Source organism: Carassius gibelio, chromosome B7 (genome assembly GCF_023724105.1).
Source record: "Carassius gibelio isolate Cgi1373 ecotype wild population from Czech Republic chromosome B7, carGib1.2-hapl.c, whole genome shotgun sequence".
NCBI lineage: Eukaryota > Metazoa > Chordata > Actinopteri > Cypriniformes > Cyprinidae > Carassius > Carassius gibelio.
In genome coordinates, this window is record NC_068402.1 from 32,064,163 (window position 1) to 32,077,388 (window position 13,226).

At 36.1% G+C, this 13,226-nt stretch overlaps 2 protein-coding genes across 12 annotated transcripts in view; both read right to left on the bottom strand.

Annotated features, from left to right (window-relative positions):
* Positions 1-474: 474 nt before the first annotated feature.
* On the bottom strand, positions 475-9,063 carry LOC127961203 (secretory carrier-associated membrane protein 2). The gene is made up of 9 exons (XM_052560220.1): positions 8,845-9,063; positions 8,122-8,199; positions 7,800-7,874; positions 7,531-7,645; positions 7,321-7,449; positions 6,238-6,397; positions 4,989-5,090; positions 4,218-4,335; positions 475-1,402 (listed from the first exon to the last, which is right to left on the bottom strand). Exons 1-9 carry the CDS (start codon positions 8,899-8,901, stop codon positions 1,262-1,264), a joined length of 975 nt encoding a protein of 324 aa, XP_052416180.1. The 5' UTR covers positions 8,902-9,063; the 3' UTR covers positions 475-1,261.
* Positions 9,064-10,107: 1,044 nt separating this feature from the next.
* Positions 10,108-13,226, bottom strand: part of LOC127961189 (unconventional myosin-IXAa) — a 123,923-nt gene continuing 120,804 nt past the window's right edge. For all 11 annotated transcript variants that reach the window (XM_052560188.1, XM_052560186.1, XM_052560185.1 and 8 more), the window contains one exon: positions 10,108-12,062. In XM_052560188.1, coding sequence (XP_052416148.1) covers positions 11,632-12,062 — 431 coding nt within the window. In that variant the 3' untranslated portion in view covers positions 10,108-11,631. The remainder of the gene's footprint in view (positions 12,063-13,226) is intronic.

Genomic DNA, 13,226 nt, shown 5'->3' on the forward strand with positions numbered 1-13,226 from the left:
CATAACTTGGTGCCGATAACAGCTTAAAGGGGGTCATATGGTGAGATTTCAAGTTGTTCTTTCTCTTTTGAGTGATACAAGCTCTAGGTGTATAAAGAAGATCTGTAAAATTGTAAAGACTGGAGGCTCAAACCAAAATAGATATTCTTTATAAAAATGACATCTATCTAAAATGGCTTATTCTAACATGCCCCACATGTCTTAAGTCACGATGTGGGAAGAATTACATAATACTGCCGAAATGTTCATGCTAAGATGTATCTTTGTTTCTACTACTATAGGAGTGAAAATACAACTTTAATAAAAATAAATAAATAAATGAATAATTTTTATTATTTGCAAATTACAAAAATAAACTATTCTTGTTAAAACTATGGCTGATTTTCGTAAGGGAACCTGGAAAGTCAGGTATTTCAACAAAATAAATACAGACCCCATGTAAATGATCATATATAGACTAATGGCAACAAAACATTCATCAGAATATGTTTATTGAACAATAACTCATAAAATATTTGAGCAGCCCACCCAAATCAACCACAGTAAAATAATATCTGCTTAATTTATAAATATATACATATTTTGTTAATAATTGAGAACACTGCAAAATCATCACTTCAGTTTGAGAATGTAACAAGACTGTAACAAACTGATAACAGCAGTTTTTTTCACAAACACTACAGTTCACTCTAAAGACAGTCCATAGGTAAATATATGTTTTTTGTTGGGGAATGAATGTTCAACTGTTGACATTAGCTCACATAACACATTTAGTTGGAGTATAAAGACTAAATCAAAGTGTAGAAGAATTCAACATGCAACAATACCTTTCACAAAAGGTTTCTAAATACATATAGCAGTGACAAAATTAAACAACTAGATATTTGGATTGACTGGAATTTGCAGTATACTGTAACAATGTTGTAACATTACATAAACCAATTAAATAGTGCCACTGAAACACTTTAACTTCATAAAACTATCTCTAAACATTGCCTTCATTACATGAGGAATACAGAAAGAAAAGACAGCCTGTATTCGGACAGAACCCATGTCATCATCTAAAGTGCCTCACCGATCAACAGCCAGGTAACTTTTCACCTGAAAATATTTTCAGTAACCAAATGAATGTATTGCAGCAGGAAAAAAACATGAGCTTTTAGAAGCCTCAAATACAGAGTGTGCTTTCCGTAAGAGATTTAGCTGGTTTGATGGAAGTTTGTGACAGATGGAAGACTGTGACAGTCTTTAACCGTGGCTGTTAGTGGAAGGCTCCCTGTACGGCTGAAGATGCAGCTGTGGCCGCAGCGGACTGGAAGGTTCGGTTAGTCACGACCCCCTGAGAAAACTCTTCCTGCGCCTTCTGGAAGCTCGCACCTGTGTGTCTGTACATGGAGTGAACCTGAAAACACAGTGAAAGTCAGTGCAGAATCCCAAACTGACCTTTTGAACAACATTATTAGTAATTAATAATAAATACACTCTCAGAGGAAAAAGGTTTAAAAGCTGGCACTGTGGATTTCTCCCTTTCAAAAGTACACATCTGTACTATTTTGTTTACCCCGGCCTAAAGGATGCAAATTTAATGGAAGCCTGTTTTCACCACTGAATAAAAAAATAAAAGGTAATTTCAACTTTTTTAAGTTTTTTTGCAAGATACAAACAATTCTGACCTTTCTTTCCCTCAAAATTACATGATACAAGCTTGCAGTTGCGAGTTAAAAAGTTTTGCATCAGATTTGAGTGATATAAACTTGCATATGTGATATAAAAACTGGCCATTCTCGCATATGCAATTTTATATCATGCAATTCTGACTTTATAACTCGGAATTGTGTGTTATAAAGTCAGAATTGCAAGAATTAAACTCGCAACTGCAAGTAAAAAAAAGTCAGAATTGTGAGTTTATATATTATTATTATATATTATATCTCACAAATTTGAGCTTATATCATGCAATTCTGTGAAAAAAGTGTCCAAAGTATCTCAATAAAAATAGCAATAACCTTTTTAATTATTTATTTTTTTTTTTATTCAGTTGTGGAAATGGACTTCCATACAAATAAGTACCTACATACTGCTACCTAAAGTGTATATGGGTCAAAGATGAGATATCCTATTTTGGTGTCTGCATAAAAATACAAAGAAGTCATTTTATATACATAAAAAGCATATTAATGCAAGTAAACCGTCAACTGTAATGTTTCATGTAGCATCAAAATATGGCTGAAATATTCCAATTTCATTCAAGATAACAGATATATTTGTTTGTACAAATGAAATGATGTACTTATCCTTAAACACAGTCTTTTACGATTCTGGTTCTAAATATGCCTGACATGATTTTTTGTTTTTTAATATGAACTATTGCTACACTGAATGGTATTTTATTGGGCGTTTTCTGTAAATTGTGTTAAAAATGTATGATAGTCATAGTTTTTTGGTCAGTAAAAATTTTATTAATCAGGATACATTCTAATATACAGAAAAAATAAAGCTATAATAAACTTTTCTGTTTTGATGCTTAAACTAATTTTCATTTTTTGACCCAAATTGGTTCTAATACTTTTAATATGCATTAAAGGGTTAGTTCACCCAAAAATTTAAATTATGTCATTAATAACTCACCCATATGCTGTTCCAAACATGTAAGACCTCCTTTTATCTTCGGAACACAGTTTAAGATATTTTAGATTTAGTCCGAGAGCTCTCAGTCCCTCCATTGAAGCTGTGTGTACGGTACACTGTCCATGTCCAGAAAGGTAAGAAAAACATAATCAAAGTAGTCCATGTGACATCAGAGGGTCCGTTGGAATTTTTTGAAGCATCGAAAATACATTTTGGTCCAAAAATAGCAAAAACGACGACTTTATTCAGCATTGTCTTCTCTTCCGTGTCTGTTGTGAGAGAGAGTTCAAATCAAAGCAGTCTGGATATCCGGTTCGCGAACGAATCATTCAGTTCACCAAATCGAACTGAATCGTTTTAAAAGGTTCACATCTTTAATACGCATTAATCCACAAATGACTTAAGCTGTTAACTTTTTTAATGTGGCTGACACTCCCTCTGAGTTCAAACAAACCAATATCCCGGAGTTCAGTACACTGACTGAACTGCTGTGAAGACAGAACTGAAGATGAACACCGAGCCGAGCCAGATAACGAACAAAACATTGACTCGTTCACGAGTGAAGAACCGTTTCTGTCAGACGCGTCCGATTCGTGAACCGAGGAGCTGATGACACTGCGCATGTGTGATTCAGCATGAAGCAAACTGACACACAGAGCGTCTGAACTGAACTGATTCTTTTGGTGATTGATTCTGAACTGATTCTGTGCTAGTGTTATGGGTGCGGGTAAACCGAAGGCTTGAATCCGGGCAATCATCGCAAATGACGCCATTATGTCGAGCGCAAAAGAACCGGTGAACCGTTTTCTTCAACTGGTTTATTGAATCGAACTGTCCGAAAGAACTACTGGTGATCCGAACACCGATGCAACCGGTTCTTCACTCGTGAACGAGTCAGTCTATTGTTCGTTATCTGGCTCGGCTCGGTGTTCATCTTCACAGCAGTTCAGTCAATGTACTGTTTGAGTGCATGCATTACTCCGGGATATTGGTTTGTTTGAACTCAGAGTGAGTGTCTGCCACATTTAAAAAAAAAGTTAACATAAGTCATTTGTGGATTAATGCGTATTAGAGATGCGAACCGTTTAAAACGATTCCGTTCAATTTGGTGAACTGAATGATTCGTTCGCGAACCGGATATCCAGACTCTCTCTCACAACAGACACGGAAGAGAAGACAATGCTGAATAAAGTCGTCGTTTTTGCTATTTTTGGACCAAAATGTATTTTCGATGCTTCAAAAAATTCCAACGGACCCTCTGATGTCACATGGACTACTTTGATTATGTTTTTCTTACCTTTCTGGACATGGACAGTATACCGTACACACAGCTTCAATGGCGGGACTGAGAGCTCTCGGACTAAATCTAAAATATCTTAAACTGTGTTCCGAGGATAAAAGGAGGTCTTACATATTTGGAACAGCATAAGGGTGAGTTATTAATGACATAATTTTCATTTTTGGGCGAACTAACCCTTTAAGACCGAGAGATAAAGAGAAACAGACAGATAAAAATAGACAAATTTTAGACAATGATGTATGCAAGTGCAAGAACAACCACATTCACATACAGTATGTGGCCAACTTACCATTTTCAGTAAGATAACAGACAGCACAGCACAGCCAGTGAAGAATCCAGCCACCACCATCATGAAGACTGACACGGGTATGCTACTGTTGAGCACGGAGATGGCCGTGATCCAGCCACTGCCAAACAATCATTAGATCACATTAATGCTTGCGAGTCAAGTCAAGTCACCATTATTTCTATAGCGCTTTTTACAATGCAGATTGTCTCACAGTGCCTTACAGTATTTTAAACTGGGAAACAGTGAGTCGAAATAGTGTGCTGTTCTCGTCTGGCTAGACAAAACCAGCAGTTTAATTCTAGGCAGCAACAAAGTCCGATTGTGCAGAGGTTTACTCAGCTTTCAGCACACACATCTCACAAACACAACTAAACTTAAATATACTTAACATAGAAAATAAATTAAAATAGTTTTGGAAAAAAAAAAAAAATCCCACACCTCTCCTTAACAAGCAGACATTTAGAGCTATTATTCATTCTGTGCTGGATAGGTCTATCAACATTTAATAACGGATTAGAGTTTGGTAGAATATTAACAGTATGAAACTGTACTGTAAATTAAAAAGGCACATTGCTGAGAAGCGTACAGGATATTCACCAGAAATAAATATGACAATGAGGAGGTTCACGGAAAACAGAGAAGACAGCCCACACTCACAGAGAGACCCCAGGAAAATGATCTCTGGCAGATTATGAAGTGGAGATCTGTCGGAAGTACACACAAAGACTCAAATAACACACTTAAAAGATCGCCAGTGATGGAGAACCTCACCTGTTTCCCCAGCCAGGGATCCCCACACTCTGAATGATGTACACTATTACTTGGAATGAGAAAATGAAGAAGAAAAAGAAGAAATTGAAGGAGCTGTCAGATCTGCAATTCAAAAGAAAAAGTTACAGGTGAGATGATGAAACTCAGATGCCTTTCAAGTCAAAACAATAAACCTTGTTATCTTAATAACTGAAGCAGCTTTCAGGACTACAAAGATTACACTGTAACATTACTTATTGTTTTTCTTTTATGACAATAAAGCTAAGACGCTACATGCAGAACCATTGTTGGTTTTCATGCTGATTCCATAACATGTCATCTTTCAGACCAGGGGAAAGAACCACCCAAAATACACAATTTAGTGTTGATTTTATTACACGTACATATCTATTTGTATCTGCAGATTTCAATTGCAGTGCATTTCTTTAAAGGCTGTTTTCTCAAAGAAAGTAATTTTCTTTTCTCCGGCACTGAGCCAGAAATCTCTACTTTAGTAGCACTTACAAAAAACTTTGATGTTTTATTCTTCAATCCATCATGAAGGTTTTTACAGAATGCTGATACATGTAACATTTAATCATAAAAACACTTTTTTTTTTTTTTTATATTTTGTATTATGGAGGTATAAAAGTAAAAACCTGTAGCTATAATATGCCAACAAAATGAAAACGATTTGAGCTTTTTCCAATGTTCAGATACATATTCAAATGAGTGCATATTTAATTAGATAATACCTTATTTGAATCTTTAAAGGGTCAGTTCACCCAAAATTGAAAATTCTGTCATTAATTATTCACCCTCGTGTCGCTAAGATATTTTTGATTAAATCTTTGCATGCAAAAAGTATTATTGTAGCTTCATAAAATTAAGGTTGAACCTATAATGTCACAAGGACTATTTTAACATTTCCTTACTACCTTTCTGGGCCTTGAACATGTCAGTTGTGTTGCTGTCTATGGAGGATCAGAGAGCTCTAGGATTTCATCAAAAATATCTTAATTTGTATTGCAAAGATGAACAAAGGTCTTACAGGTTTGGAACGACTCAAGGGTGAGTAATTAATGACAGAATATTCATTTTTGGGTGAACTAACCCTTTAAACAGCATTTTAGAAAAAAATGTAAAACAAAACAGTTGAGTTAAATTCTCTATTCACCTGTTGTGACTTTTGTCATTACTGTAATGAGGCTGGCATAAAAAATATAGTTAAAAATTATGACACAATGCAAAATATCAACACTGAACTCACTTAAAAGCTTTGTATACAGGTCGGTACCAGCAGAGGAAAGCAACTGGAGTGAACAAAATAAACCAGAGGATTGAGAGTCCGAAGTCCACTCCATTCTGAACAGAGACACTAAAATACACCAGACAGGCCAGCAGGTTCAGAAACAGTGTCAGACTGTGATCTGTTAAAAAAAGAAGATGTGGTCCGTTATCTAGGTTTACATAGAGCATGATCATTTCCTAAAATGTTTGCCAAAGCATACAACCATACTTCTCGAAATGTTTTGCAGTGTATGTATAGTAGGCAGAGTGGAATGAAATACTCAGACGACTTACAACACTGGGCAAAATTCTGCATCCCATAATGCAATGTACTTGACTTAACCTTTTATTTCCAGTGTGATCAATGAAGCTCAAACCATATGAATTTGCAATCTAACACCACAAAAAAGTTAGATTTTCACACACAAAAAAATAAATAAATACTGCAATACAGTATTATTTCTGATTCATCGCTATACTATTATAGATTTTGTTAACAATTTAAATCAGATTAGGTTTTTACACGTTAGGAAGGGCTTTATTGTCCCAATAAGGTGGCATCCATTTAATAATTTGAATTCAAATGATAATTTACACAATATGGTATTACTGCATACTGTTTTTATAATGCATTATAATACTGAGGTGCAGATAATTGCCACTATTTGCAATAAGTAATAGGCCTATAAATAGCAGAAAATCCTGCTATTTTAACAGTGTTAATATAATCCATCACTATTTGCACTTAGTGTAAATAGCCTCTATTGGCATTTGCACTTAGTTTAAATAGCATCTATGACTAAGAAAATATTGTATTTTCATTTAGTGTTGTGTAAATAGCATCTAATTACTATTTGCACTTAGTTAGTTTGCACTATCAGTTTTAGTTATTTTAGGTTAAGTTTTATTTATTTCAAGTAACAAAAATGCTTTTTTTAATTTACAGTTTTATTTTTATCTTAAAACCCCCTGTAATAACCCCACTGCAGTATAATTATCACAAACTATTCAATTTAGAACAGTCTTTACTGATTACACATCTATGAACTATGCATTCACTTACACATCCAGAGGTAGTACATCATCTTACAAACTCTCTGATATTCCACAGGAATTTCTTCATTAAAATCCTGATAGAAGCAAGGTTTTATGGGGAAAAACTTGGGCAAAGGTGGCCAGTTGTTTTCTTTACCTGAAAACAAAAAATTTCCTTCATGTCAAGAGACCACAGAAGAAAGTGTTACAGCATAGGATCAGTATTAGTGTGGTTTACCCAATGCTGTATTTCGATCCCGGAGCTCCTGCTCTTTACGCTCCAGCTCCGCAGCCTTCTTCTCCAGCTCCGCTTGCTGACGGAGGAGCTCAGCCTGTCCTGCAGCGACACTGGCCTGATGGAGGAAAGAGATACAGTTCATGCTGCTTTTGTCTTTAGGATGATATGAGTAGTTTACCTTATTTCATGATGTACTAAGATAAATACAGCATGCATTATCATACAAATATCAAGTGCTAAGTATAGTTCAGCATAAACACTGTACTAACTTGTGGAGTGGGCTCCACTGTGGTCTGCAGGACTGCTGGTTGAGAGGCAGTTGATACAGGAATGGTGCGCCCATCCTTAAATGAGAGGGGGGCAAGGTTTTTAAACTTTTCAAACTCTTCGATTGTGATTACATACAGAGCACAACAGACGCTTTTTAAAATAAACAAAACGTTTTTAACAGAACTCCTACTACTTGATTCTTTTGGCATGTTATTTTCCATTTAAGGTTTTTTTTGGACTAGATATAAAGCCAAGGACATGAGTAATTGATAAAAGATATTGAATTTGAAAATGAGGATTGGAGATCGTTGGCATGCTTACCAGAGCACCGGCTGTGAATGGGTTAAACTCTCCTATGCCATCGGCTGCAGTGTTGGTCACCTGAGTAACTGATGGATCCTGTCAGGCACATCAAATATGACTTGTCTATTCATGTAACACTTGACTTGTTATACACAGATTCTGGACATGCGCCATAGACTTCTTTAAAGTACTTTGGAGTGCCGTGTAAACGCCTCCGGTAGACATTAATATAACAATTACGTTACCATGACATCTCTGAAAGTACCACAGTATTGCCAATTATTGGTTTCATTTTTATTTTTTAATATTTGTATTTAAAAAATATATATCCCGTGTCACGAAATTAAATTGGATGCACCTGTCGGATTTGTAACTTATATGGGTTTCGTAGTAGGCTACACCTCGCGTGATGTAAGGCATGGGGATGTTTTTATGTTTGTAAAATGCTTTAAGTTATTTACAGAATTATAAACAGGTTTAGGAGGGTAACCGCCGAAGCAAAAACACAGTTATATGTATATAAAAACACGATTTAATTGAACAAACTTCCTCTATCGTCATCAGATGCTGATTGGCTTGTCAGCCTTACAGTGAATCGTAATTGGCTGAACGCCTGTCAATCACACCCCATTACGCTAGTGACTCAGAACCTAACAAACCAACCAAACAGGTTTACAGCGTACATACAACTTTTTACATTTTACATACTACTGAAGACATAATAAATAAGTAGAAATTTACCTGAAAAGGATTGACATCAACAGGCTCGGCAAAGGGATTGTTATCGAATCCAGACATTTTGTCTTGCGGTGAGCAGCACAGGTGTACTGGTGCTCTGTGTACCTGCCAGCGCGACTCTCTGAGGCTGAGCGCACGCCTCTCTGCGCATGTGCGGTGGAGTCAGTCGTCACGTCACTCCGGGGTTCGTTGGATCTCATGTTCCATCTCTGCTTACACTGCTGGAAATCAATACTACTCGAGTTCTGCATTACCATTTTTATTCATTCAATTTTTGAACTCTTCAAAGCTGAATTTCAGCATCATTACTCAAGTCACATGATCCTTCAGGAATCATTCAAATATTCTGATTTGATACTTTAATATATGAAATATAATATTTTGTAACATTATGTCTTTATAAAAGTATTAATTTATATAATTCCATAATTTAATGTTATATGTATATATATATATATATATATATATATATATATATATATATATATATATAAAATTTATAAATATTTAAATCATTATATATATATATATATATATATATATATATATATAATGATTTAAATATACTGACTTTTGATTTCAGATAAATGATGATCTTTCTATTCATCAAAGATTACTGAAAAAAAAGTACTGTATTAACTATAGATAATTATTATAATAAAGTTTCTCAAACAGCAGAATGACTTCTAAATGATCATGTGACACAAAGACTGGAGTAATGATTCTGATAATTTAGCATCGCAAGTGCAGCTAGGACAAAAAGCTTTTCTTAACACATAGTGTGGTCACACCTAAATGTTGATTTCATTTAGTTAAGTTCATAGAAGATCATTAATCAAATCTATTTATGGCATTATTTTTGATGTCATCCTAAAGTGCCTAAAACTTTGCACAGTACTGCAGCTTTGCAGGTTTCTTGAAGTGTATTGGACACATTGCCACAGTTCTTCTGGATTGAGTCTATCTCAGTTTGTTCTGTTTCTTCATGTTATTCCAGACAGACTGATGATGGTGAGATCAGGTCTCTGTGTGGAGCTCTGGCTGCACCTTTCGCCAGCAGTAAGACGAGTTAAACAGCTCTAACACAATTAAAATTCTCTTACAGTAGGCCGGATCCACCCATTTGGCAAAGTGATAAAAGACTAGAGCACCTCTTTCAGGTTTCCAGGACAAACTGGTAATTCAAGTTTTCCTCCAAAAGCTCAAATCATTCAATATACAAAACTGAATGTGTCTGGAACAAATTACTCAACAATAACTCAGACCTTTACTTCACCAAAACAGTTCTTATTTGTTCAAAATGTGTGATTTATTTTACAACCATTGACTTTTTTTTTCTCTTTCATAAGAAATATTTGTTCAACACGACTCCACATAACATAAAACAGATCTGAGGCCAGACAGCTGTTTGCTCAATCCTGCAGGCGGTGTGACCCTGTACAGCACAATATAAATTAACAGTCTGAGATTGATGTCATGTGTTTTATGTCCACAGACGTTCACAGCCTTTGCCAAACACCATCACATTTAGAAACCTTTACCAAGCCATGTTACCGGATATAATCACAGTTTAACATGACGGTGACAAATTGATCTGGATCAAACCACAGTGACAAAGAAAGGACAAATGGTCTAGACAGAGAAATATTTTGCTGGTGGCACAAGTAAAATAACTGCTTTTGATCATTTCAGCTTCCTGATATCAATAACTAATGATGGAGAGATATCAGAATCTCTCTGAGGGCAACACTGCTAATACAGCAGTTGAATGAGAGCTGTGGATCGAAACGAAGCATAGCCTTCCAAAATGCACTTGTGTGGATTTTTACAGCTAGGTTTAATTTAATAATTAAATATTTAGGAATAAAAGGGAAATATCGCATGAGAGTATATATACAGACAGAAGAGACCATTTGGTAATATATTAAGTCATATTTAAGTCATTTTCTAGCAAGAGGAATCTAGTGTTTGCAGGGCACGGATGATCCTAAGATTCCGAATGATTCCATTTAGAATACCTTTAGCAATAGTAATCCAGTAACTCTGCATTTTTGTGTTTTAACACTGGTTTCTTTAAACAAGACTGAGGCAGATAAGCACAAAAAACTGTTGACATAATACACTATGTGGTGTTTGGGAAGACTTTTGGAGTCTTCATTTAGTGTGGGATCCTCTGGCATTTTAACACCAGTTTGCTTGGTCCCTTTAATGGCATCATTTCCCTCCAAGCACAAGACAAAAAGCAGCACGAACACATCCAGAGGTTTTCTGACAAGACACACTCACATCCTCACTTCTCTCTCCAACTCATTCATGACCGATACACAATATAATATACATGAATTCATCAACCCAGCAATCACTGGTGCTCTGGCTTTGTACACTTTATATCACATAATATATTTATATAGATTTATATGTTCCATGTAAATAAAATTTATTAAATAGGCTTGGGGGCAAATACATGGGAGAGAATGCTGTAAACGTTAAAGCAGCTCATGGTTTAGCTTGAATTGGTGGAGTTCATCAATGGCTTCGTCTCCCGAATTTGGAGCCCGGTCACAGTCACGGAGCCCAAAGGAGAACATTCCGGATAGGAATGGTTCAGCATTCCCTTTGCCCTGCTTTCAGCTTTCTCACATGCAGATCAGAAAGCCTCCTAGCTCTCTCTTCCTGCTTTTTTCTGTCAACATGGCACTTAAGGACTATAATGCAGCGAATGTGAACTCGGGTGAGCTAGCAGGGAGGGATGAGCTGTTTTCCGTGGATGGACGTGGAGCCTTGTGGCCTTCATACCATGAACTCGTTGCTGCCGTACACCACCACCTGCTGGGGGGGCAGGTCTGGATCTCTCTTCTGCCCTCCGCCCATCAGAGGGTCACGGTGCCTCTGAGGTGAGACCTTGGCACCCTGCAGGCGCTGTTTGGATTTTTCTGGATTGAAGGTGCCACGGCTGGTGAACTGCGCCCTCTCCTCTCCGTCCTGCTCGGGCCGGTCCAGGCTGTCGGGGGCGCTGGATAGATATAATTGTGTCGAAGGTGATTTGGAGCGCAAACGTAATTTATGGGCTCGTGCAAGTGGCTGCATATAGGAAGACGAAACAGAGGAGATTGTAGAACTGGATTCTATGGAGTCCAGGGATTCAGGCTGCCTTCGCAGAACCCTCCTGCTCTTTGCCTCTGACTTCTTTGGCCTCAAGGCGGCCAGCGCTGGGCCTCGCTCTGTTGAGAGACAAAGAGAACAGCAATGTGAACAGGTGCGCTAGAAAATCATTTAGCACCAATGCTGGGGTAAAGTATGTGAAGTTCTGACAGTACTATCTTAGTTGTGTTTTCCATTAGTGTGACAGAGTGACCAAGCACTGCATAGCTGGATTTTATGTCACTGTTTGGCACACAGCTTTACACGTTTTTCTAAAATTCTCTCTTATGTATAGTTTTGGATGTCTGATTCCTTTTAAATGAATCTGTTTGTCCAATTGACTGAGTAAATTAAATCAAAATAATTACAGTATTTGTTTCTGTAACTACAGTACTGTATAGATTTTTTATTTGTCTGAACTATTTTGAAATCCACATGAAATCTAAATGTCCAAGTTTAAATTTAATCATAAAGCACATTTAAAAAGAGCCACAAGACTGACCGAATTGCTGTACATAAAAATCTAACCATAAACACATAAAACAGAAACAAGAAAACATATGAATTTAAAGACTAGGATTAGAATTAATTAGGATTAATTCAATCAAAAATAAAAACTGTCATGATGTTCAAAACCCATTTACCATATTTGATACAGTTTCTTTGATACAGTATGTGTGTTAATCAGTGTTCATATGTAAATAAAAGCCTAAATTATGTGTGATATAAAAAAAAAAACTGTCTCAGAAGTAGACTTGGATTAACCCTCTCAAGGCAGGCATTGCTGATTTGCAACAGTTAAAAACTAACTACCTTATTACTCCAGATACATATTTTATGTATCGGGAGTACTAAAAACTTGTTACTAAAACGTAATTTGAGCCTGAGAGGGTTAAAACACTCTAATATCAATTACAAATGCATTGGCAAACATTATGAGAGAATACTAAAAATATCTTCAAAACAAATGAACAATTTTTTTCAGGGTTTGGAACGACATGGGAATGAGGAAATGATGACATTTTATTTTTTGGGTGAACTTCATTAATGATTGTTCATCACTTTAATGAACATTCCAGGTTTATTTTAGAAACAATTTATCATTGCATGTTAACTCCCAAAACCAACAAAAAAAGTGTTTGTTTTTGTTGTAATCACTTTCATGTCCTCTGTCTGAAATGTCTCCTGGGCTGCATAAGTTATTGGAAAATATAACCAAAAGCAAACACAGCTATTTATGTATT

Excerpts from the sequence above, each read along its gene's own strand:
- LOC127961203 (XM_052560220.1), bottom strand. The coding sequence starts at position 8,901 with ATGTCTGGATTCGATAACAATCCCTTTGCCGAGCCTGTTGATGTCAAT. Across the intron at positions 7,646-7,799 it reads CAGTGGAGCCCACTCCACAA|GCCAGTGTCGCTGCAGGACA; the intron begins GTTAGTACAGTG and ends TTCCTCCATCAG. Across the intron at positions 1,403-4,217 it reads CTGTTATCTTACTGAAAATG|GTTCACTCCATGTACAGACA; the intron begins GTAAGTTGGCCA and ends CTGTGTTTTCAG.